We start from the raw sequence: 26492 nt of genomic DNA, 5'->3' as shown, positions 1-26492 counted from the left end.
CTCTTTCATGGAAGGTAGTGGAAATTGTCTTGTGGAAGTTGTAAAAGAAATGCCAATCACCCTAAGGAGCTGTCCCACCTGCACCCTTTTTATGGGGATCTGTCTGAGCATTTTACTCAAATTAGTGTATGTTTTCATAAAGTCTTCTGCCAGGAGACACATAGCCATTCTGTTAGTGAAGATGGTAATTACAGTCCTTTACCCATTTTCTAGTTCCTTTCACAGACTGCTGCTTTGTTCCAGTGCAAAGACACTGTCTGTATTTCTTTTTCCACAATGCTAAATGCATAAATATGAAATTGAATAGTCATGATGAAGTCCATCAAACCATGTCCACCTGTGCAACAAGCACTGCAGTCTGGTATTAGAGGGTTTATACCATTCTGTGTAGGCCATGTGTAGTAACTACAAGGCTGAGGTAATTAATTGGTGACTAAAATATTCATCCCTTTATTATTCCTAAAGGGATTTGCAACAGCAAAGCTTAAAGATTAAGCTTAGGCTGGATTTTATCTGGCCCAGAATGCAACTGTGATCTGCAACTCCGTGAGGTCTGCTCTTGGACATGAGCTGGAGTTTTTCCAGCCAGCAGACACAGACACATAGAAACAAAGCTTAAAGACTGGCTTCGAACTGTAGCACAGTACCATTAAAACAAGAGACACCATCTGACAGAAAAGAAGTGGTAACGAGAGAATGGAAAGAAATTAAGCCTTAAAGGCCAGAAAATAACAAGTATTTCATCTCCTTACTGTGCCTGCACTGTTTGTAGCTGCATGGTCAGATGCTGCTCTGCTTTTTTCTGCTGCAACATTTTGAAAACTGCAGCTGCTTTATCCTGTGGTGTGTGTATGCAATGTGGATATGGGAGCTGAGGAAGGACGTGTGTGACATGGAGCACCTTTTTCATTTCTCCTAATGTTTCTCATCCTGTTCTTAGTGTTCAGTGAGCTGTGGAGAAGGCACACAGAGTCGAAATGCTATTTGCAGAAAGATGCTGAAAACCGGGGGCTTTGTTATCATCAATTCCTCACTCTGCCTCCCTTTGCCATTCTCATCCTTGATCAGGCCCTGTTCACTAGGCCCCTGTGCACGTAAGTGGAAAAGGTGTTTGGCAGTGTCTGGGGAAAAGGGATTGGAAGTACTTTACTAAGAAATCCATGCTATTTCCTGCTTCACAGCCTGTTTTCACGCTAGTATTACTAAGTCTTGTAGAGTGGGTTTTTCTGTCCGTAAATAAGTCAAGCCAGTGGAGAAGTGCTGCAGATTTCACTAATGGAGCTGGATATGAGCCAGTGTGCTGGAAGGGAACTACTAGTTTCTGGAAGAACTGGCTCAAAATTCTGACCAAAATCTAGATCTTAATTTCACAGCTGGAATGTAGAGGCTCAGACACACAGCACAGCAGCTGGAGGGCTGGAGCAAATAAACTGTCTGCTAGACCAGCTGCAAGGAAAATGGTTGGTAAGGGATTTTGCCAACGATCATTTAGAAACCTGTTATTTCATTATGTCACTCCAAATCCTCTATGACCTGAGATTGCTAATGAACCATGCAACACAAGTTAGATTTATGTTGGTAGTATTTTATGTTGGTAGTTCATGCATTTGTTTTTGCCCATCACAAGTCCCCCTGTATACTCTTCCCTAGTTTACAGTAAGCCAACTGGATATGTGAAAGTCAGCCTAGCTTCAGCTTGCCTCTGAAACTGCTGAATGTAAGGGTATGTAGGGAGAAAAGAAGATCTGATGTTTAGAACTAAAGCTTAGACCAAATTTTACATGGTATTTACTAGTAATATGCCTATGCAGCTTAATTTAGTGCTTCATACTAAAGATCTCTGACACAGAGATCAGGAAACCAGAAGAACACACTGGACTAGTGAATTTTAATAGTATTTACCATGTTTTTAAGCCTAGCTCAGAGAGTTTTTTCCTGTCCAACATTACACCTTGAGGTAGCAAGACTCTCATTCTACCTTACTGTTGTGAGCTGCAAGATCATGTTGCCTTTGAAGGTTTGGATGATAAACACTTGTCTATTCAGTGCATCTCTTAAATAACAGTCTTAAGGTACTTTAACAAGAACTATGTTTCTGCTGAAGTTTTCTTTCTCCCATAAAGCTTTTATCCCTGGATATTTGGTTTCTGCATATACTCTAGGCTACTTTCACATTCCTGAAGTGTGTCTTGTTATTCCTCTTATTTTGATTGTTTTAGTTTAATGTCCAGCAACTGGTGTCCAGTTTCTCCCATTACTGTCTAATGGGCCAAAGGAATGTAAACTAATTGCTTTGTTTAATGGTATCATATACTAATTATATAATGATATTTCAGGGCACAACAGACCGGCTCATAAGCAAAGCCCATATATTATGGCTGTAAAGCAAGTTTACATCCAGACAAGGAAGAAGAAGAAATTGCACTTCATTGTGGGTGGATATGCCTACCTGCTGCCCAAGACTTCTGTTATTCTCCGATGCCCTACCAAGAGATTCCGTAAATCAATGATCACTTGGGAGAAGGATGATAAGAGGCTTGTCAGTTCAGCTCACATCACCATTGTACCCTTTGGGTACATGAAAATCCATCATCTGAAACCTTCAGACACTGGGACATACACCTGCACAGCAGGGCCAGCCCGGGAGCATTTCATAATTAAACTGATCGGAAGCAACAAAAAGATCATTGCTGAGCAGCCAGCTGGTATTAGGGAGGAAGAAGCCATGAGAAAGGCTGGCTTAAACGATGCCTTGCGAACAGAGGATAAACATCTCAATGGGATTTTCTTCAATGGCAGCAAGGCTGAAAAGCGAGGGCACCTTGCTAACCCCAGCAGATGGTATGACAATATTGTCTCGAGGCTGCTACAGCTCAGGGGTTGGCCAGCAGAAAGTTTGGAGTCCTGGGAATCCCAGGAGTCTGTGGAGAGAAATGCATCCTCAGAACAGGACCAGAGCCAGGAGCATAGCTTGCCATTTACTATGGTCACAGAGCAGAAACACTTGGATGATATCATAAGAAATTTGTCTCAACAGCCTGAGGAGCTTAAAGATATCTACACTGAATATCTTGTTGTGCATCTGGCTCATGAGGTTTTCAGGAGCTACTTGGACCACCAGGAATCTGTCCTTAAAGCACCAAGGCGAAAAGTTGATTCAGCCTCAGTGGAGTACCCTTTCCACAGACGTGTTTCTGGATTTACCAGCTCCCTGAGGACATCATCTGCTGAAACATTTATTCCCACTTCTGTAGACCTGGCAAATGGTTTGCACAGGCCTCATCAAAAGCCTGCCATCCTCCGAAAGATTTCAGCAGCACAACAACTTTCTGCTTCAGAAGTTGTCACCCACCTGGGACAGACAGTGGTCCTAGCAAGCGGCACACTGAGTGTGCTGCTTCACTGTGAAGCAGTGGGAAACCCAAAGCCCACCATCAGCTGGGCTAAGAATGGAGAGGAAGTGAAATACAATGATAGGTAAAGCATATTATTTAACTTCTAAGAAAATAATTGATATTTTGACTCATCACATTCCATGTGTTACTGTCTGTCAGTCCCATGGACAAAACCATGTTTTGCTGTAGTCTGATTTCATAACAGAAAGAAGGGCAAGTGCATGTGAATTGGTAAATGGGTTAAACAGAGCACTGTAAATCTTCAGCAGGGTCAGGATGCCGGGTCAGACTGGTGTGGCAGACAGGAGCCATACTTCTGTTTGAGTAAGTAAAAAATAAGGGATTGTAAAGTACTAAAGGACCTAAGTGCCTAATACAGTCAACAGAGCACTCTGCATCCAGAAACTGGGAGTCTTAATTTATTTTCCCATCTGAAGACGGAGATTTTTGCTATGAAGATTGATATAGAGATAAGAAAACTGGTCATTGGTTGTTGCTATATCCTCTGTTGGAGCTGAAATTGCATTTCTCCTAGTGCTACAGGAGGGCTTGACAGACATGGTTGTGGTAAGAGAAGATGGAGGAGATGAGGCTTTTGCCCTCCACATATATATCCATGCATTAAACTGCCCCAGGATAAGCTTAAAAGGGCATTACAATCACCATTTACTGTGTATGTTCTGATGAAGGCTGTAAATTGTGGAACCACACCTCATGGCTGTCTGCAGCTTTGCTGTCATCTCAACAGATGGATCATTTAGCATTTGTCTTCTCATGTGAATTGGTGAATCCTAACCTGTTTAAATTCCAGAATGCTGGTCCCAGGTGTAACCTGAGAATTTGACATAACAAACTGCTTTTATCAGTATACCACAAAAATTACGCTGTTTTTCCTTCAGGTGGCCTTTACTTTCTGATCCCTCCACATTATTCATTTGTGTGGAAGAGCACACAAAAAGGTTATTTTCAGTACAAGTTGTCTGTTTAACTGTGTTGATAACATACATTCTTCTCATGTGTATGCTTGGGATTTTATATTTTGGTTCTGTCCTGTGAGAAATCATTATATAAGAACAGGAAAAGACTGTAGTAGGCAGTAATAATGAGCAACACAGTACAACAAAGTTGTCAGGGGATCTGCTAGCAACTCCTTCTGCACAAGTTACTGACCTCAGCTAAGATATATACATTTAGTCATAAGATCATGGGAAAAGATGGAGTCAAGACAAAAATTAATTTCCAGTGTGGTGCCCTTGGATCATCCAGTAGAGTCTTGATTTAGGTAAAATTACCCCTTCTATACAGTTATGAAATTATTTTCTTAACTTCTTCTTTATTTTGACTATTGAATCAATGAAAAAGTAATTGCTTTCTATAATGATCTGAGTTTCCTGGCTCTTGCCTCTCTGTCTGAAGGCTAGGAAGTATATTAAATTGAACCCAAAAAAACTCCCCAAAAAAACGGTAACTTTTGAAGGGGTAGAGGTCACTGAGGACAAGAATGTACCTCTGGTGGAAATCACATACAGTCATAATCATGACTTGGACATACAGAATCCCTTCTTATGGATATATTCCTGTGAAAATATCTGTAGGCCACCCCCAAAACAAGTTTCATACATAAATTTTCATCTATTGGGTATATCCCATTAGAATTGGGCCATTAAGTTGAGGATATTTCTCTACTTGAAATGACTGTAACTTCTGTGGCAACAATGAAAGGGAAGGGATGTTACATGAAGTTGATGTATGAGGAATTCTGAACACTACAGCCATGAGAAATTGGCAAGTTTATTTCACACCCTGTAATCTTTCATGGTCTCACAACATGTAGATTAATTTAGCTGGTAAGAGACACTTATATGATTCCTGAAGTTTTATTTCAGATTTTTTAATATATAATTTCACAACTCTTTTTCAATCCTTTTTTCTTTCCCATTCAGTTTGGCTGAAATAGCCTTAAATACTGTGTTTTGTTTCTGAATTACCAGTCAGTTGTCTGTGTGCTCAAAATTTCTATCAAAAAGTCTGAGGAAAGTATCATTTCTTTTCCAGTTAGTGGCATAAATCATTGGCAACTCTTCTTTAAATACTGAGGCAGTTTCTGCTTTATGAACTTCCTTCTGCACTCATTGTTTATAGTTCCCCCAGGCTGGTGTGTGGGGGAAGAAATGAGCATGCTCTGAACTTCAGGCACAGCTCAACACTATATCTTTGGAGCTAATGAAAATTTAGAAATCGTGGTGTGAAAAAAAATTGTTCTGTGGATTTATATGCTGGGTTCTTTAAGATCAGTATTCTGGTTTTGGCTTAGAAAGCTCTTGCTGCCTGTCAGTCAGCTGTGTCAATGGAAGCTGCAGTTTAAGCAAACTTAGAGTGTACTGCTGTAAACTGCAAGGCCACAGATGTAAATGTGTGGTGGTGTCTGGTATGTTTGAACTGTCCTTCAGCTCTGCAGTTTGGTTTTTTTTGTACTTTCCCAACCATTGAATGGAGAAGAGGATTTGCCAGCCCACCTCTATCTTAATGGGAATAAGGAAATAAACAGAGGTGGGCTTTCTTGTACCAGTATCAGAGAGAGACCCTTCTTCTGAGAATGGCCAGAGAGCAGTGCTGAAGTTCCTCAGGTCACACCCTATATACTGAGTTTGTAGATTTATTCTATAGATATAGAATATACTGAGATTTCAGAAGTACTTGGTTGCTATTGCAATTCTTAGAATATAGGCTGCCAGTTTTAGGTTGGGTGACAGCTACCTGTTTTGTATAGACAAACTACTGAGATAAAGGCATTCACTTTCACACATTGAGGCCATGGATTTTGTCTGAGCCAGTGATATCCAATAATGATGGTTGATGTGTGGTTCTATTCTCATTGCCCCATTCCATGAGCTGTTTCATCCACCCCGAAGTATGAGTCCTCCTGCATGGCTATCCTTGCAAAAATTAATTTTCTTTGGCTTTAGTCTAGGTACAGTCACAAAAAGATGCAACCTAGGTCCCCAAAAAATGCTGGTTTTCAGTTACTCAGTAGAATGAAAACATATGACACAAATAGCTGCAACAGTTTAAAATATCTCTGCTTCCAGTAAAAGATCCCCAACTTGTGTCTGCCTATTCAGTCTGAGTGCTTATTTACAGAAGAGTCCACACTCTCTCCTAAGGTTAAAGAGTCAAGCTAACACCAGCATGGGTTCTGAATGCCATTTCAGAGCCTACTAGTATCCATACCAGAGTTTTTTGACTGCTGTGTATGTTGGAAAATGTTTTATTTTAAAGAAAATTCAGATTAAATTCCTTAGGAAACAGTTTTAAAAGTGAAAAATCTTTGAGGAATTTATGCACTGTTTCATAAGCCTTGCAAGTATGCTGCAATTTCTGTCACTGGGGATCCATTAGTGCTTGATAATTCAACTTCTCTAAAACAGACATAAATTTTATAAGAGGACATGAAGCAGAATGTGAACAGTAAGTGGTATGGAGTTAGGTGTTTGCGAGGTGTTTGTTAGGTGTTTGTCTGGTTTAGTCATTGATACATGTCCTGCAAAATATGTTTTTGTCTTGGAGGCAATGCAGTGTGGAGCAACTGAGATGAGACTGATTAAATATTAAGCTGTATTATTTTCAGTCCATAAATGAGATTCTGAAGACATGCTGGTGACATAAAGAATTGCTACAGCTGGTTGGTTTTTTTCTCAGCCCTGACAAGCAACTCAATACCTAACAAAAATAGCAATCTATGAGCAAATAGGGAATTCAGCCAAAATAATTCTATACAATGAGGAATGATAAAGGATCTGCTTTCAAGAAATGCTATGCCAAATTGTGATGCACAAATAACAGAATTATGGAAAAGAAGAGGAGACTATGTTTGTTTGTGGAAAAGGACATTAAAACTTGGGTTGAGAGGATAGGAGGATGGAGCTGTGTTGGAGTTCTATTTTTTTAAAAAGGCAAGTATCTACCTGGACTACCTCTATTTTTAAAATATTTTTGCTGGATCTTGAGATGACTTAAGCTGACAGAGAGAGGTTTGTGTCAGGACAGGTGGTGATTAATAACAAACAAATTATGCATCCTTGTGTTTTATAAGATGCAATATTAGGCAAGATCTTTCCTCAGCCTGAAGATGTCAGAAACATTAATTAAAACTATTTTAGGGGTCTTGTAAGTATGAGTTTGTTGTAGACTGAAGATCTGCCTATATACTATATTTGTAGACATGCAGACAGAGCACACAGAACTTTTAAATGTTACGGGCTTTTATAATTTGGGACAACTTCTGAAGATTTAATGAATTCCATGTAATGATTGAAGCAGTCGGTGTTAAACTAAAAATTTATGTGTGATATAGAGATACATGCTAACATTAGTTCTGCAAGTAAAAAAAATCTGTTAGTTGCTGTCACCGTTAGTAGTGACTATCTAGTCAGCCCTGCTTATGACTAAGAAGTAAGAAAAATAATTGCCTTCCCATTTTTGACAGCAATTATTTCAGCCATTGGTGGTTTTTTAGCTGTGAAAGCACAGATGCAATTTTAGAAGTATTAATGTTTGTTTTGCAAATGTGCATTTTTCTAAGCATTTACTAAACTTGTTTAAAAACAGGCATCTCTTTTATTGATAATGACTATTTTTCTTATTACGCACAAAAGGGTAAAACAATAATGTTAACTCTGGAGTTTTTCTCCTATAATAGATTTTGCTGGGTGGCCCTAATCTGGTTTGGTTTAGAGATCTACCACCCACAGTGTTGTACAAAACTGAATATCTGTGGCTTATTCGTCCATGAGACAATAGTTTTTATTGTGGTGATGGGAGTGTAAAGAAACTCATCAATTCCAGGATCTGTGAGCAGATTTCTATTGCATGTGTTTTACAGGCATATCCCTCCCCCAGTTGCACCCTTGCCACCCACTGTCAATCACAGACTCAATTAAGAGTTTACAAGCAACAACTGCTGAAAGTTGCTGATGAGAACAGTAGATTTTATCTACAGTTTCAGCTAAAAAGAAAACTCAGAGAAAGGAGCAACAATCATGAAACACAGTGTGATGAAAACAAGAGTACATAAGCACAAACCCATGGACTGAATTCTTGCTGAAGTAGGTGTATACCAGTGATGCAGTGTCCGATTTCGGGGAGAAAGCTTAGCCGGGCTAGCTCAATTTCTCCCTCAGGGCCGTGCCACCTCCCTGCCCGCTCCCTGCCCAGTCACTGACCAGCAAGGGCAGTGGTGCAGCCAGAGGGTGGCCGACAGTTCTGACTGTGGACAGATGGATTGGCGCACCAAGCTCGAGATAAAGGAGCAGGAAAGGTCCTTTGTATGCGTCTCCAAGAGGCTTTATTCCAAAGGGGACAAAATACCTCTGAAGGGATGCAGTGACAGTAGAACCAAGAACAGTACAATGATACAACTTATAAAGGAAGGAGGCCTCAGGGGAGCAGACAACACAGGAACAAACCAGGGGAGAACAGAGGAGGAGCACAAGGCGGAATCACATTGCCTCAGAACCAATGAGGGGTACATGGGGAGAAGAACCCTCTCCCAAAACCTAGAGGAATCCAGAGATTACATAGATGACACAGAGGGTTCTAGAATGAGAGGTTGGGATTCCACTTAAATGACAAGGCAGAGGGCAGGCCTACAATGATAGACATAGAAGGATCGGGAATTAGGGATAGGTATTTGCACTAAGAGACAGGAAAGGGGGCAAACAGCATTGGGCTAAACCAACTGTGAGGGGGTTGCTAGGAACGAACCATTCAAACATACTGAATATATTACAACAATCACCAAAAGGATTACTGCAACAAAGATCCATCACCACATACCAGGACCTTATGAGTTATACCACTGCAAAACCAGACAGTGAAAAGAAGCTTTTCATAAGAGCACTAAGACCATATTAATTCTGTTTAACCATAGGCAGTACACTGAGCTCATGGTAGGGTGCTCTTACTGGAGAGGAAACAAACTGTGGCTTCAGCCCAAGGAGGAGCTGAGAACTCCTCTCTATCTTCACTGATTATTAGGGAAGAATCAAGACTGCTGAGTTTGTACAAGCTGCCCATCAATAAAAGAATCTGAACTTTTCAGGCTTTATTGCTGACCCTGTGGTTCACTTCACTTCTTTCTGCATAGCTTCAGCACGTTTCGTGATTTTTCCCTTGCAATAATTTGGCTTTATCTTACTATTGCTATTCCTGTGCTGCAGAACTGGAAGACAGCAATGCTGAGAAACTCTTTCAGCATTAGGCACAAGTGGTACAGCAGAGGAGATTTCACTGGGCAGATGTTCTGATTACTAAGCAGTCTTTCTTTTATGCACATATCAGCAGTAGAGGAACTGGGAATGAGACTAAAATTTAATTTAAGTAATCACAACTTACAGTCTCAATGTAAGACTTTAAATTTCTTCATAGATTTTTTAATTTAACCTAAAGGCCTGGTCTAAGAAAAATACTACCTGAACCTAAAAATTTCCCAGTATATATGTTCATGTTCACGTGGACTAAGAGACTATTACATTTTTATTTCTTTCTGCTTTATGCCAGGTTGCTCCTTCAGCCTGATGACTCCTTGCAGATTCTAGCGCCTGTGGAAGCTGATGTGGGTTTCTATGCTTGCAATGCATCCAATGCCCTGGGATCTGACTCTGTCTCCATTGCTGTCACACTAGCAGGTAATAGTTTAACCTCTGTGATTGCAGGATTGTCTATGTTACTTGTGTGAATCTGGACAGAAGTTGTTTGTGGGGGAAGAGATGGCTGCTAAAGCTATGTAATATGCACCAACAGAAGTACACTGGTGAAAACACAGGGTGTGAGCTCTGCAAAAACCCAAGGCTTTCATAGATAGTTTGTTAGGTTTGTGTGTCTCTGCAAGACATCAATGCTTTTTCTTACTTGCATCTGACATGTAAACAGTAAAAACAGTATCCTGGTTATTTTCAGCCTGTAGGGGCAGTGCAGTCCAAGCCTCCCAACTTCTGCGCTTCATTTTAAACATAACACTGATCTCTTCAGTATAACAGATGGATTGCAGGAGTTACTCAGGTGTACATTAGGCAAGCAAGAAAATTTCCAGAGCTGAATCTTGTACAGGATCAAACACTGTATTGTACTCAATCACAAGCATGGCTGACACTGTTTCAATTGTGGCAAATAGAGGTTCTCAAAAAATTAGATTCCATGTTTTTATTCCTCTAGTAACAGATTCTAAAGCATATCCTATGCTGGTTTAGAATTCAATTCTAAACAAACTCATCCAGATAAAAGCCAGTGGCAAAGGGAGTCAGAAGTGTGAATCCAGCTTCTTTAAGGTTCCCAAGCAGACATGGTCAGCAGGCTCACAACCACATCAGGACTAGCAGAAGGGTGGAGCAGCAAACATGAATGAAGAGCTGTTAAGAAAGATAGAGGAACAGAACAGACAATGACAGCTAATGATTGTGACAGGGCAGAGAGGTTTTAGAGAAGGAGGATCCTATTTATCACCAAGGCAAAAGTAAACATGCTAAGAATACTGAAAAACTTATTGATTTGCAGACTTATCCATTTCACTGCTTCAGCATGTGGAAATGCTTGGAGGCTTCCAATGCATAGGCAGCAACCATCAGCTGCCATTGTATCCATGTATGACTAGAGGAAGGAATAGCTGTTGATAAGCTTTCATTAAAAAAAAAATACACCAAACACAGAGAAAATTTCAGTTGAGAGAAGCATAAAGAAAATGTAATAAGGCAACAATGGATAGCAGTGAAGCTTAGAAAATCAGTAAATCAACTAGAAAGAGGCTTTGTCTTGTCCTTTAGCAGAGTGGGTGAATCTTCCAGGGCAAAAAGAAAAATCTGCATCAGAGCTACAAATTACCTGTAGGCAAAACTGAAGAGACTGATCCTTTTTACAGTACTACTATCAGAAATAACTTTGCTGAACTCCAGACAGCAAGGTAGTAGTGCTGCTGTTAGGGTAGTGTCATATTTTAGAAGAAGCAGCTCACACTAAACCTACTATGCTGCACCAGCATGAAGCTGAGAATGAGATTAAAAAATCATCGGTCAAAACTGCTCTTCTGTCCACATTGTTTAGTGAGTGTAAAAGCCATAGTTTTTGTACATGTTGTGGCAATAATTTTGTATGACACTGTAAAAATAAAGTGTTAGGTCTACATATCACAGAGGAAGACTTTAGCTTTTTAATTATAATTAATTATCAAAGCTATAATTTAAACATTTAGGTGAACTAACATTCATGCTTCCCAGACTCAAGCAAAACTCCTCTTAGGAACTGGCATACTTTTTCATCTCACATCCAAGGCAAAAAGTTGAACAGCCTATAAAATGAGACCATAAACATCAAAGTGAAATACTGATCAGTTTTTGGAACAAAGTAACAATCTTTTTCCATAATGGGTGTATTTTCTCCAAAAAAACATGGAAAGCTGAGATCATCTTAGAGGAATCAAGAGTGGGGATGAAAGCTTATTTCATTAAAGAATTTTCTGATTCATTTAACACATGCATGGGAAAAAAAGACAGTGGAATATGCTCCTCTTTGTTTTCACAATGGTTTCCTACTCATTTTTGAGTTGAACAGCTAAAAGATTTTTAGTCTTGTGGTGGGGTTATGGAAAACAATCAGGAAAATAAAAGGCTGATGGATAGCTGAAGAATTTTTCTTTTCTTTAGACTTTACCAAAAGAATCAAAACTTTTGGAGGTATTCAAACAATAAAATATAGTCTTTTACTTAGCTATTCTTGAGTATTTAAATAATCAAACTAAAAAAATGTAAAGCACAAAAAAAATACCAAACTGATATGACAGGAGTTACAGATGAATGTTATCTTTTAAAAGCCCTGGAAATACAGCTATGTGGAGAGATTTATATTTAAGACTGACTTAAATTTTCAGAACTCTCCATGAGCTCAATGAAATCAAATTATTTTTCTCAGATCCATCTTTTCTTCATTGATAAGTGCCAAATTAACATCCAAATAAAGCTAGTGATAGACATTAGCCTGAAACTGCAGCTTTTGGAGTCAAATGAGGATATCTGGTTTTGTATCTGACCACTTATTTCAAATGGGGGGAAAAAGGTGTTTATGGATTTTTGGAAAATTTTGTGTTTGAAAATGCAACACTGAGTCAAAACCACCCAAGTCTCATGTGATTTAAAGCAGTTCTGTTATCTTCTACTATTCTGGCAATATCCTGACTGCAGAGCACTTGCTCTGAGACAGGGGAGCACCTTAATTCAGCTCTTGTGAGCTCTGCTGTATTAGTGCTCTCAAAGCTAAGCTTGGGTACCCCTGACCTGTTTTGTGAGCCTCCCTTTACAGTAGCCCTACAAAAGGATTTGCGGAAGGTTTCTTGAGCCATTGATGGTGGATAACTTCATAAGTAATCCCTCAAAGACACAACAGCAGCGAAACACCTTGACTTGCTGTCACCAATGTTGAAAGTACACTTTATTGTGGGCAAAGCAGTAGCTGTATTAGAGATAAGCCCCTTCCCATCAGATAACCTGTTTTCTGAAATATGTAGTAACAGTGTATAACATTAATTCAATTTATATCCCTCATCTTCTTCTGCTGGCCATTATGAGCAATGGTCTTCCCCACCCTGGTGTTTCCCCTGTTGTTTAAGGAAACCATGATCAATGTGTAGAAACAGCTTTCATGTTAGTCTAAATTTTCTCTGCTGTGCTTGTAGCCATCATTCAGGCCCCTGGGGTTGGTCTTTACCAAGGGGGAGTGGTGCACTGCAGCGCCAGGCAAGCATCTCCCTGCAGCTCCAGTTGTGCTGGTGTTAATTGATTCAGCTGGTTCTCCTGCAGGTCCATATGGCTTCAATGCTATTCTGCCTCTGCTTCAAGCATGCCTTTTCTTTTTTCAAAACAGCTTTACCCATGGACTTTGGTGACACTGAAATTAAAAAGCAGGTGGTCTTACACTTCATTTTCCCTTATCCACCTGCTTGTCGTGTCTACTTTCACAAAGAGTGTTCCAGCCTATCTATCCCATTGTGGCGCTGATATGCTTGTTATGATAAACTGTGGTGCTTCTTTTATGCAGGAAAGCCACTGATAAAGGCATCCAGAGCTACCGTGATCAACACTGAATCACCTGCTGTCACTGTTGATATTGGAAGCATGCTGAAAACAATCCAGAAAGCAAATGTTAGCATTAACTGCCAGGTTGCAGGTAAAAAATTATTCTCTCCTGTGCAGGTGCCTTTGGCGATAAATTTCTGTGGGATTCTTTGCTAAATTGCTATCTCCAGTTGCAGCTGAGTGAAATTGCAAGGTTTTCCTAGCTCTTGGACAAACTTCATTGCTTCCATTAATTCTTGTCACAGAACTTGTCTTCCTTTTATCCATGTCAAACAAGGCAAGAGTAGTGACTTAAGAAGATTGGGCTCAAAAAAAAAACCCTGAGTCAATGCAACGGGCGTCATTTTAAGAGATACACGGTGTGGTGTGGCTGCAACAAAACTGATACACATGGCTACTGGTTGGGAATGTTCGGTGACAGTATACAAGCATGGACTGACTAATTTTGTCACTGATGGGGATTTTAAAAGTCACTCCAGCTAGTTTCTTATTTTTCTGCCAAACTTATTTTACATTAAAGGCATATTAGCCCCTTTTTTTTTCTGTTTTTTTTTTCTTTTTTGTTTTTTCGTCTTGGAGTTGCAGGTGTTTAGAGGAATTCTGCTGAAACAGGATTTTCCCTAAAACTGTTTTCCAGTCAGAGACTGAGTATCCCTCAGTCTTACAGTGAAAGTTTGCCTCTTTCCAGTGGTAACCAAAATAGGTTGACGTTATCTGTGTGTGGCAGTCCTATGGCTGTTGGGAATGACGTTGAGATCAGGAGGAGGAGCTGGGAAATCTCCAAAGACCTGGGGCCATACCATGGTTTCATTACACTTTTATGCATAGTATGACACACTCTTGCAATCAGACTGGTGTTCAGTGACTTTCTAGGAAAAAGATGAAAATGATACCTGTTTTTTTTTCCCAGGCCTCACCATGCTGACCTGCATGGACATTGTGTGAAAGAGACTAAACATTACATTAACACCAATTATTTTGTATTTCTCTCTCTAGGTTCTCTTAGCTGCCCAGGCACATAACACACAGATTCAGACAGTTATTGGTGATCTCAGTGTAGCCATTTCTCTTCACCAAAAGCACCATGTAAACAACAACATGTGACTAAATAAAGTTTCTGCAGTATTTATAATATCAGAAAACTACAGGAGGGAAGCACAAAATGGTCAGGGGAACAAATTCGAAGTCTTCTCTGAGAGGAAAATAATCTCTAGCAATTTTGTGAAACTCGCCCACTATGACAACATCCAAAATGGAAAATTTTAGCTGTGTCTTCTTGTCTAATAGAAGGCTTTTTGCTATCTAGTATCTGTATATTGGAGTCTTCTGTGACACAGAAAAAATTTTCTTAAATCCTAATTTTCTCCATGGGTGAAAAAAAAATCTGCTACTGCCTCTACAGAAAATGTTAACTATGGTGACACCAGAGGTTAATGCCCTTGAAATTATCATAAAATCATAAACCCCAAGCTGGGATGTTACAAAGGGAATAAGAGAGTGAGTAATGAGGACAGATATGTTTTATGGGCACTAGAATCCTAATTTCATAAAAATAGTGTTAATAATTCAACAGCAATTACAAAAAAAACTACCTTGAGGAATGATCTAAGAACAGGAATTTCTATCAACTGTCTCACCTACACCTGGAAAATGAACCAGCTCATAAAATCTGTAACATAGTATGAGAATAAATGTAATTTTCCTCCTAATGTAAGCACAAACTTTTTGTTTCAGCTTTATGGTTATTCACCTTTTATATAGTTTTGATCACCCTTAGAACAATCAATTCTAAGGATAAGAGTAACATGCGCTACTCCTACAGTCAGCAAATGTGTTGTATACTAGTGACTTCTTTCAGATAGATAAACTTCACATCTGTATAGTTTGCCAAAGCTCCCCAGAAAACATTAACAATGAAATGGCTACTAAATCATAGTGTGCTGTACAGCCTCTGGTAGAGGACCATGTGTGTATTGGATCTGGATAGCTCAGCTCATGTAAAGACACATTTTTACTGAGAGTCAGCAAGACAGCAGAATAGGTACTTACAGGAGAAATATTAAGGATCAGTTATGGTATTCTCTAAAGCTGCATTTTCTTTTCAGAAATATACACTTGCTGCTGACACATGTTGATAAACCTGGAAAAGTTTCTAAAAATAAGAGATAATGGAAGAGTACACAATCAAAGCCTAGGGAGTAATCTTATATTGCTTTTCCACTTCTTAAGACAGGCATAAGCACTGTCGAAGTCTGTCTTCTGAATTGAAATCTATAGATATTAACTAAAAGACAAGGGCAAATAGAGTCATTCGGGATGCATTAGAGTTTAATTGGCACGTGATGTGATTTATGTCAAGATGAAGCTCTATTTTAGTTTAACCACAAAGACAGTGTCATGGTTTTGATCAAGATTGAAAGCCAACATTATTTCACTTGACATAAAATAATTTCTTTGTCTATAGAGGTGAAGGAATATATTTTTTAACTATTGTTAGGTGATTATTGTCAATTCCAGACTTCTCCAAAACTAATCCTAGGGGAACTCCCACCCAAAAGTCACTCAGGAGTCTTCCAGATGCCTGTGACTGCCAGCTGGAGGATTTGCTCCAAGCCTCAGAAAGCCAGTAGCATTTTTGGTGTGGGTAACTTTACTGCTGTGCACCATTTCACTTAAAAATAGGATGTGAGAGCAACATCAGCATCACTAGGGAGCTTTCTGTTGATTTCAGTGCTTAAATTGTGCGGATATTCATTTGCATACCAGAAACTTCAAGCAATATGGCCCAGACTGTTACTGAAAATACGGTTTGACATGTAAGAAAGAACCAGTTTTTAAAATCTAGTTTGTAGGGAATTCTGCAATGCTGAAATGTCATGTGCAATTAGTGACTGTCAAGTCAGAACAGGTTTGGAAGGGTGGCTTAAAATATGTTACCTTCCTGTCCTTTACCTCCTTGTATCTTTGTTACTCTAATTTGCAGTTCTCTCAGTTCTCCTAAACAGTCCTTTTCTCTGTATTTCACCTACATGCTGAAGGTTTTATTTTCTAGTTCTTGCCTTGATTTATGGCCCATGTTTATTCATCAGCTATACCAGATTGTGAAATATTATTCACCATTTCAAGAATGTTGTGGCATTGGAAACTAGTCACCACTGTTAGGAACTTGTATTGCAATGATTCCTTTCTCCCTGAGCCACTGGTTTAGCAAAATTATGTTAATTAGCTTACACAATTCTGCTTACTAGTATTCCAGGTAGGCTTTTTGTGCTGGATACATACACGTGGATGGAGGGGAAAGCTGAGTAGTAGACTTGGGTAATTACTCACTACCTAAACTCTTGCCTGCCCAGGAAAGTGAGTTCTGTTTCCAGCTGGCACCTCTCAGACTCTGAGTCTCTGTGATACTTCTGCAAGGGAAGCCCTCAGCCCTCTGTCCTCTGGCATCCGCCATCACCCAGCAGAGGCCCTTGAGAGGCTCTTGCTACCCCTTGCAGCAGTGATGCGACACAATGTGTTTGCTCATCCCTGTGCTGGCTGCCTCCTGCTCCCATCTCAAGGCTATGTGTGTCACTGAAGGTGGGAGCTCAAAAGAAAATAAAACTGCTGCTCATTGACATACACTGCTCATCTTCCCCAAAGCAAACTGCAGGAACAGCTGTACCTGCAAATCTCCTGTAGTGTGGAAACACTGAAGGCAGGGGAAGGACATGCTTGTAGAATGCAATTAGAAAAACGTTTTTGTAGCATTGGTGTAGGCAGTTTTGTAGGCAGAGTCTTCTAAATCTAAGAATCTTTCTTAGATTTAACAGCAATACCTCAACATTAAGGGGATCTCACTTTTAACCCCTGTTTCTTCTGCTGCTAGTGAAATGCAGAGGAATCTGCCTTTATAGACTAGGACTATCTGAGTAGCTGCCTGTGAGAAGAAAATTAGTTGTGTCTGTCTCTGTATTTATTTAGTTGTTTTATTTGAGTCACTGCTCTAAATGACTATGGCCGTATGAAATCTTCCTTGACCCTTCCTCTTTTTCTTTAGCCTTCACTCAGTACTTCTCATGTCTTCTTGAACTACTAGCCTTACAAGTATTTTTGCCTTGTAATACTTGTATTAGTTACACTTTGCCAATGTTTTTTCCAGGTGTTCCTGAAGCAAAAGTTACTTGGTTTAAGAACAAGGTCAAGCTATCCTCTACTCACCATGTGCATAATGGGTTGCTGTTAATAGCAAATGTTTCTCTATCAGATCAAGGGTTATACTCCTGCAAGGCATCCAATCCCCACGGGGAAGTAACTGAAAGCTCCCAGCTGTTGGTTCTTGGTAAGTCTGGGGGTATTTTGGTATTTTGGACTGGCAACAGCAGTAATGTGGCTACTGGCACATCCAGATGACAGAACTAATTGGTTGTTGTGGAAAGAGGAAATGGCATGCAGGGAGCCCTGCTCTAAAGAAAGCATCAGTCTCCTTTTGTACTCTGGGCAGCATCAGCTTAAGCAAGGTGGTGGTAAAAGGAAAGTGGATAAGGAGAAAACATCTAAGGACAGAGATTGCACCTCCCAGTCCCAAGATACTCTCTCAGAATTGCTAGGTAAGAAAAGCGTTTATTAACCATGTCTTAAAAGTGACTATCTTAAAACGAGAGCAATGGCATTTTTCCCTGTGAAGTGTTCTGTCTCTGCTGAGCAGTCTTCCCATTCAAGGCTGTGTGATACTGACACACTTCACAAAGGTCCGTAAAACCAGTGTGCTTCTAAAAAGCACATCTCAAGTTCCATGAATGGTGAATTTTATTTTCCCCGTGTTTTTAAACACCAGACAGAAAGCCCATCTGGGTGATTTGAAAGAGAGTGGCAGCTGTGAAACATGAGTGGAAGTGGTACCTGGTGGAAACTGGAATTGTGTGAAAGGCAATTGTGGGAAAGGCGTTTCCTTTCCTAGTAACTCATCTTCTATAATTTCTGCCTGCCTGGCAGCTGACTGATGCAGACAGACTTTTTAAGGACTTCAGTAGTGCATTTGGTGGTGAAGTCTCAAATTTTGAAACCTATTGCTCACAACTGGGGCAAAACCATTAGAGCATCCACTACAGCTCTCAGCTTTCATAACTAGTGAGCTTCCAGAGGATGTATAACAGTGAGATTTTCACAGACAGTAATAAAATGAAGGTTCAAACTTTTCTCCCACTAATCCAGACTGACTCTAGAATCTCAGTCTAAAAAAATAATCTGGAAAAAAAATCAGCTGAGTTTCAGCCTGTAAATAAATACTCCCAGATGATCTCTAAATCCCTTTCTGATCATTATAGATGGCTTAGCTTTTAAAGATGGTAAATTTCTGTGAGTTATGCAAGCTGCTTATGTTTGTAAGCAAATTACATTTTTAGCTCCTTGATGGAACAGAACAGTTCAGGTATCCTTGACCTGTACTCCTGGTGCTGAGTGATATCAGCAGTAGAAAACTTGCGTAATGGGCGCTGTGATCTAATTGAAAGGGGATGAAGCCACTGTTCATTTTGATCAAATATCACATCATTTTCATGACAAGCAGAATTGGGAATGCTAGGCATCACCTCAATTTTTAAAATAGTATTGTGATTAGTAAACAACTAAATCCTGCAGTTCTCAACATAGACTGATCCTCTTGAACTCTGAACTCTTAGTCCTTTGGAGTTCTGCCTAAGTATACCACAGGATCTGGCAGCATTATAACTATATTTAATTAGGGCTTGATCCAAGTTGTAGCAGACACTAAAAGTTTTTCATTAATTGTCATGAACATTTCCTTTGGCCTCTACGCTGTATACATTTGCTTTTTCTTCCAAGGTCCTGTATCTCCAGATACCATATAACTCTGTCACATATGAATAAGGCCAACCAGAATGCTGTGGTAACCTTTGAAGATGATTTCTTTCAGTTTGTGGTCACATTGATACAGATGTTATTTTAATAATTTCTCCAGCACCTTACCTCACATGAGGCAAAGTTTCAGTAGTTATCCAAAGTTGCTTAATCTGCCCCTCTGATATGGCAATGTTGCAGCACAATGAAAATTGCAGCAATATCTGGGGAGGGGGAGGTGGGAGGGGTAGTGGGAGAAGAAGAGCAGGATCTATATCCCAAGATGTTTTCTGCTATAGTGTTGCTCATTCTCCCAATCTGTTACCAGAGCCTCCACGACCTCTTCCTTACCTAGAAGACTTGACAGCAGTGCTTAGCAGTGCTGGGCCCAGCACCCATTCAGTGCTGACTTCTCCTTCAGGAACAAAACTGACTGTCAGTCCAGGGAGCTCTGCTCTCATAGGTAAGTCAAGTGCTTTAAGATTTTTAGATTTTAAAGTCTTTAGAGTTTATATTACAGTTACGCATCTGGTTAACCTTTACATTAATGATTTGGTTATCCAGACATGGGCACTGAGACAAAAGACATCAAACCAATGGTTTGTTGTGAGTCATAATCACTGCCAAATACTTTTTAGACCTCAGAAATTTATTTTTAAAAAGAAGGTCCTTTAATTAGTCCAAATCTGCATGCAGAATAAGGGGTCCATGGTGCCACCCTTTATATATATATACAGCACCCTGTAAGAAGCAGTTCCTGCCCTGGGGGGCTGGAATTATTCAACACAAAGACATGGCAGACCAGAGTGCTACTTGATCTAAAAGAAGAGACATTGGTGGTTCTGTTTTTTCTTCTACATTTGAGTAGTTGCCTTTCCATATGCCTGCTACTCATGTTGTATATCCTTCTTCAGACCCTTTCCCACAGTTTTGTCTATCTCTCTCTACATGTTTTGATCTTGCAAGCTCTCTGTTTTAATCTGTTCATTTTATTTCTCTTTTTTATTACACACAATCAGTGGTTTGCATGAAGCCATATAAGGAATCATTCATCCCAAATGAATGCTTTTCTTCTTTTCATCCTTTTCTGCCTTCCATATAGCTTTACCCTCTTTACACAGCAAGTTCTTCTTGTAAACTCTAAACTCCTGTAAACTCCTTTCAGATCTGTGGATGTGATTTGTTTGCAAAGAGATTATCATTCTTTTCTAAATTTCAGGGTTTATTTATTTTATGATTTCATTTCACAGGCTGCTTTGAAACTCTATTAATTTTCAGGCTCAGATTGGCAAACAGCTTCCCTAATGAGCACATTACTGCATACCATGAAAACGTGTCAAGCCCTACAGCTTCAGAACTACCTTTTCTCCTTTTGGGAGAAGGGATCTGAAACCTGTAGCAGGGGTTCTGCAGATGTGATGTCCTGAGTGTTAATAGATCTCTGTACTTTCCAAAGCATTCTTTCCTCACATTTAATAGCAATTTTGAGATTTTATTTTCACAGTGGAGACATTCTATTTATGTGATTAGTTTTGTGTGGTTTACTTTTCCAAGTATCTGCATGTATCTGCATACATCTGCATACATTTGCAATGGCTTTTAGCCTGCAGCTCTGGATTACATTTCTGCTTGCACAAAAACTGCATTGAAATAGTCCTCAGTGGGGAAGATATCATAGGTATTTACTAGCATTGAGTAAATCATTTTGAGTATGGTTTTATTGTGCTCACTGATTTAAGACTGGGTCATACTCCTGTTTCATCCATTGCCTCTCAGATTTCCAAAAAGAGGACTTTAGGAGTTTCAGGCAGTTTTTATTGTTTAAAAGAAGTAATTGAATGACAAACGGTTTTCTGCCCTGCCTATATACAACCACGTCCAGATCAATTTCATTTGGTCATGTTGCTCTGTACCCTGCTGTTTCACTTCATGGGCAAGGAAATTCCATGGATTGTAATTGCAAAATAGCAATCCAGCAAACCAATTCTTGAGGCAGTTCCCTCAACTTCACTGGAGTTTTACTGGTTTGAATTTGAGCCTTGTTATTATTCAAACCTAGCAAAATCTTCTGAGATATTTTTTCTAACAAAACATCAGCATGGAATGGGCTATCCAGTCAATTAGAAAATTGTCCATTGATTCTTTCCATTCTACTACCCACCCAATCAACTTTAACCCTGCTAAGCCTTTCATCATTTATTAGGTGTTGGCTCTACATTCTCTGAATGTCCTGTATAAGAACTTTGGGTATATAAATTGCTATGTGTGAGATCCCTTGTTTGTGCTACTGTTAGGCACCAGTATCTCTTGGGACTCAAAAGGTATTCAATTTGACATGTATTTGGAAATCTAGGCATATGAAGAATTGTTGAGTAGTGAAGGAAAACAGGATATGTGCAAAGGAGCAAAGTGAAATGTGAAGAAAAGGAGTGATAAGTAAGCTCTGGGTGAACATTTTATTTTACTGGAGTTAAAGACAACAGAGGTGAAAAATTATGTTAGAAACCTGGATGAAGTCATGCATGGGTTTGCCAGAGTTTAAGAAAAATGGGAGCAAAAATTCATTAATCACTGGTTTCATGCCTTGGGGGTTAAAAAATGCAAACAGCAAATATTAATACAGTAATGGAAATCTAAAGCTGCAGATGAGAACTTGCTTGGAAATTAACATCTGCATCAAATATTTAAAAATTGATAAACTGAGCTGCAAGGCAATAAATAGAACTTCCAGGTTATTATACATGCTATACATTATCTTTTACAAAGTGGATTTGTGCAATGCTTCCACCATCATTTCAGCCATGTAAAATTATTAACTTGCTGTCTGGAATCATCTCCTAGGGGTTTCGTCTACTTAAATTTCAAGGGGGTTGTTGAAGATAAAGATCAGTGTCATAACACAGAGATATCTGGTTTGGAGGTTTTTCTTCAAGAGTCATCAAGAAGTCATTTATGTCCCTTCACAATAAAAGCAGAGGAAACTATCTGTTAAAAGACCCATGCCTTGCCCAACAGAGTCAGCAACATTTTTATCTTATATACTTCTTTTGCTTCTAAAGTTTTGATATTCTAGGCCCAACTCATCATCCAGTTGAAGAGTGTGATGTAGATGGTGGCTTGCACAGAGAGATGCTTACCCTACTCCTTCACGAATGTTGAAAATGTGCAGAGTACTGCAGTCCCCCCCAGTCCTCTCATTCATTGTCAGGTTGTGTAGTAGTCACTTGTCTTTATCTGCAGATCACACAGCTGAAAGACAGGACTATCTCCAAAGCAGAGCTAGAACACCCATGAGCTTGGAAATATTTCTGGGTTTTATAGTATTGCAAATTTACAATCAATGATGAGCCACAGACTGTCATGCACATTCTGATGTTCTTGGTTCATGGCAGACACACAAAAAGACTTTACATATACATAAGATAAAACTCAGTTGATTTCTGAAGGGACACAAATTTACATTTCTCTGGAAACTTTTCACATTAGGTCTTAAACTTATTAATGTTTCTGTCTTTGAGACTTTTTAAATTTTGATTACATTTTTCCTGAACGTTGGTGATGAAAATGTTATCAGGAACACCACTCTTTTCACCTCAGAAAAAGTATTTTGTTTGTCACCTGATAAAAATTTTTGGGTTTTAAAAATATTCATGACCATTTGACCTCTGTCAATTCTGATAACTTCATGGTGCTATCTTTTGGAATTATAGGAACATACTAAGCTCATGTATTTTCAGTAGTTTATCAATGCTACAATTTTTTTACCAAGTCCTTAGACACATTTCCATGAATCTTAGCTCTGTAAATGTTAAAAGTGGCAGAAACCAAGATTGTAGGATCCAGTGCTCCTGACCTCTAAAACTCCTGCAGAAAAGGCTTTGGGCCTGTCAAGAATATGTGCTTTCATTTGGGTTTAAGCTTGTTATTTCCTGTATTTGAATATAATTCAGTGGAAAACTGAGGATCTTACAAATCCTCATGGAGATTCACTACAACTTCTCATATATATTGTGTTATTATTGGAGACCAATAATCAGCAGACTTGGCAAAAGACACAAAATACGATTTTAAAATATGTCCTTGTTTCAGCACTGAAAAATACTGAACGTGTTGTAATTGTTTGTACAGTGAAAGATGAAGCTTTAATAACCCTGACATCTATACATTAGTTACATTTAAGTGAGAGTTTTGCAGGAACATTGGAAAAAGTTTCAGAAATGAATACTTCTAGGAATATGAACATGTAGTACTCCCTGTAAAATTTCGGACTGAAGTAAAGAAGGCAGAAGAAAAATGGTATTGTTGGGAATCTGATAATATGAATAAATGGGGAAAAGCCTAGGCAATTATTTGAACTCTGGTTCCCATCCCTCCTTACTTGTAAGGGATACTGAAAATTACTCTGAAGTTAGATCACAAAGTATATTTTTCTGTGACCAGAAAAGTACAATCAGTTGTAAAAAAAAAAAAAAAAAAAAGGGGAATACTGCTGCACTGTATTTATAGTGTTCTCCTTGATTACTTCCATATTTACTCACTTCACAAATTAGAATGTGATTTTACTGTCAGCACTGCAAACATAGTCCTAAAAAGCAGGTTTCATTCTGGTTTTATATATTATCCCAAATGACCACAGAATTAGAGCAGTTTTGCTGTCAATTTCACTACTGCTTCAGAAGATGACCAGCTGCACAACAAAGTCTTGTTCTGCAAATACCAATATTTAAAATGCAGCTCTTTCTAAGACAAAGCGATAAAAACTTTTTCACTCAAAAGGTACAAAGGATTTCTCTGTACCAAATTTAATGTATTTCATTCTCATTTTTATTTTACTGGCAGTGGCATATCCCACTCATTTTCCAGTAGAATTGCTTAGGTTCCCAGAAGACGACCCAGAAAGCAGAATCAAAAAAGAGTCCCCTTCCTTGGAATGGTCAGCCTTCTGAGTTTGAATAAATTACATATTTAAGAGGTCCAACTGCCTTGGTGCCAAAGCCCAGAGTTCAGGGTGGGGGGTCAGGTTTTTTTATTATTTCAGACTAGTACTGACTAGCTTCTGACTAGTACTTGCCAGTAGGTTTAAGGGTTATCTAGACATGATAGCAGACAGAAAAATTAACCTAGACGTTTCTGCATGTTCTTGATGCATTATAGTGAGCCAAATGTACAGCTGACTAATTTAGGAGAAGAACCAGATTAGATAGATAGACTAATGTCAGGATCAAACTCTTTCAAGCAGAGCCAGAGAAGTCAATGCTGCAATTGCTTGCTGAGTATTGTGCCACAACATCTGGCTCCATAGGACTGACACTTGTTCAAAATTCAGTGTGAAAAGCAATAAATTATCCCAATAAACACAACTGATCTCATCAGTACAAATTTCTTCAGTTTGCTGATATACTCAAGAGCAAGGGTATGTTTTCTTGTAATTCCACTTTGCTCTTCCCATCTCTACCATGAGCCTGTTTTTAATTTTCCTATATTTCAGAATTATTGCTGAATTAAAATTTGAAGAAGAAATGCAGAATAATTTGCAATCTGCACAAAGCTGGCAAAAATAAAATTTGTGAGTAATTGCAGCTAAGGTGGTGTCTGTGCTCCCCTTAAGGAAAAAGACAGCTGCAGAAGCTGTGCATTAGGATTCAGATAAAATCATGAATATCCGAGAAGGTATTTTGCACTATGTAATTTTTTCCCTCCTCATTCTCTGTAATAAATTGGCCATCGTGTTTGAAAATAAGTTGTAAGAATATTTTTTAGCAACTTTATTTGATAAACATTATGTCTAGTGTGATGACGATTAAGTACCAGGTACATTCATGGGATAGCCTTAATTGTGTCATCTGTTTCTTTCAATTTTTGTCTCGGTGAAAAGTCTGTATGTGTGAGAATTCCCAGGTAGGTAGATGACCTTTCTGTATGGACTAGAATTAAAGTTAAGATCAAGAAAATGTGCCATTATCTGTGCATTTAATTGCCTGATAATATACTATCACATTGATTACATCCTAAATATTGTATAAATTTCACAGAGTGTTGCAGGATCTTCCTTCTACATCAGAGTACAGCAGACTATGTCAGACTACACTGTAGGATTGCATTGAAATGTGTGGCTTTTCTTTTGCATATACACACCATGTACATTTTGGGTTAAAAATTACATGATACCTCTGAATGGTTGAAAATTTTGACTACATTAGAACGGTGTTTGTTTTTCAGGCAATCAGACACTAGTCCAGCCACTGCCAAGCTCTCAACACAGGATCAAAAGAGTGATGTCCTCTAGGCAATCTGCTGCTTTGAGTTTTTTCCTGCCTGCTGTTTTGTGCCATGAATGATCTAATCTGACAACAACTGATCTATAGTAGGGGTCAAAAATGCTTCCATATAAAATAATATCACTCTGCTGAATTTTGAGTTTGTTGTAAGAGTTGCAGCCCTTGAACTTTTGTCTCTAAGCTTTAGCTGAATCACTGACCTAGATTTTTTTCTAATAAAAGTAATGCAGAGTTCCACTGAGAAAAATCATTGTGGCTACATAGAAGTATCAGACTTGCTGAAGGTGTCCTGATATGGAGACCTCCCCTTCTGCCAGCTTTCTTCACATAAATGATCTTTTAGACTCTTTCAAAATTTGAGAATTATTCTAGAGTAAGTATTAAGGGGGTTTGAGATGCTATGGGATTTCTGACATGATGACTAGCGGACTACTCGATTACAAGTTTTGAAGCAACCTGTCCCTCTATGATAGTTCTCACATCTCTCAGAAGGGCAGAAGTTACAGCCTCTCTGGAGCAAGCATCACTTTCTTTCCCAAACCATCTGCCCTCTACCTTGTCTGCTCTGCATTTTTTATTTTCCAAGTGCCACCTGAGATGCTGTTTCAAAATGTAGCAAGTTTATATTGGGGTATGAAACAAAGGAAAACTTCTACAGCACCACTGACATTTACCACTTGATAATTGCATTATGAGCCAGCTCTTGCTCTATCTTTTGCTGAACTCCTTGTGCTGTACTGTTGTTCAGTGCTTGTTCCATGAGTCTCATCTGACTGCCATTTTTCTCCCATAAATGGACACTTAACCTGGAGCTGTGGCAGTGGTAGGGTAAAAGTTTACAGTTTAACTCCTTTTGTGTTTTT

At 39.0% G+C, this 26492-nt stretch overlaps 1 protein-coding gene across 4 annotated transcripts in view; it reads left to right on the top strand.

Annotated features, from left to right (window-relative positions):
• Positions 1 to 26492, top strand: part of ADAMTSL1 (ADAMTS like 1) — a 391950-nt gene that overhangs the window by 347828 nt on the left and 17630 nt on the right. For 3 of the 4 annotated variants that reach the window (XM_071424947.1, XM_071424950.1, XM_071424949.1), the window contains 6 exons: positions 941 to 1094; positions 2337 to 3477; positions 9954 to 10081; positions 13476 to 13604; positions 17655 to 17834; positions 19680 to 19814. In XM_071424947.1, the coding sequence (XP_071281048.1) occupies positions 941 to 1094; positions 2337 to 3477; positions 9954 to 10081; positions 13476 to 13604; positions 17655 to 17834; positions 19680 to 19814 (1867 nt within the window). Of the gene's footprint in view, positions 1 to 940; positions 1095 to 1373; positions 1465 to 2336; positions 3478 to 9953; positions 10082 to 13475; positions 13605 to 17654; positions 17835 to 19679; positions 19815 to 26492 lie in introns of all 4 variants that reach the window. The other variant, XM_071424948.1, reaches the window with a different exon arrangement.

Source organism: Agelaius tricolor, unplaced genomic scaffold (assembly GCF_023055355.1).
Source record: "Agelaius tricolor isolate 1412-34295 unplaced genomic scaffold, bAgeTri1.0.p SCAF_4, whole genome shotgun sequence".
NCBI lineage: Eukaryota > Metazoa > Chordata > Aves > Passeriformes > Icteridae > Agelaius > Agelaius tricolor.
This window is presented reverse-complemented; position numbering and strand designations above follow the sequence as displayed.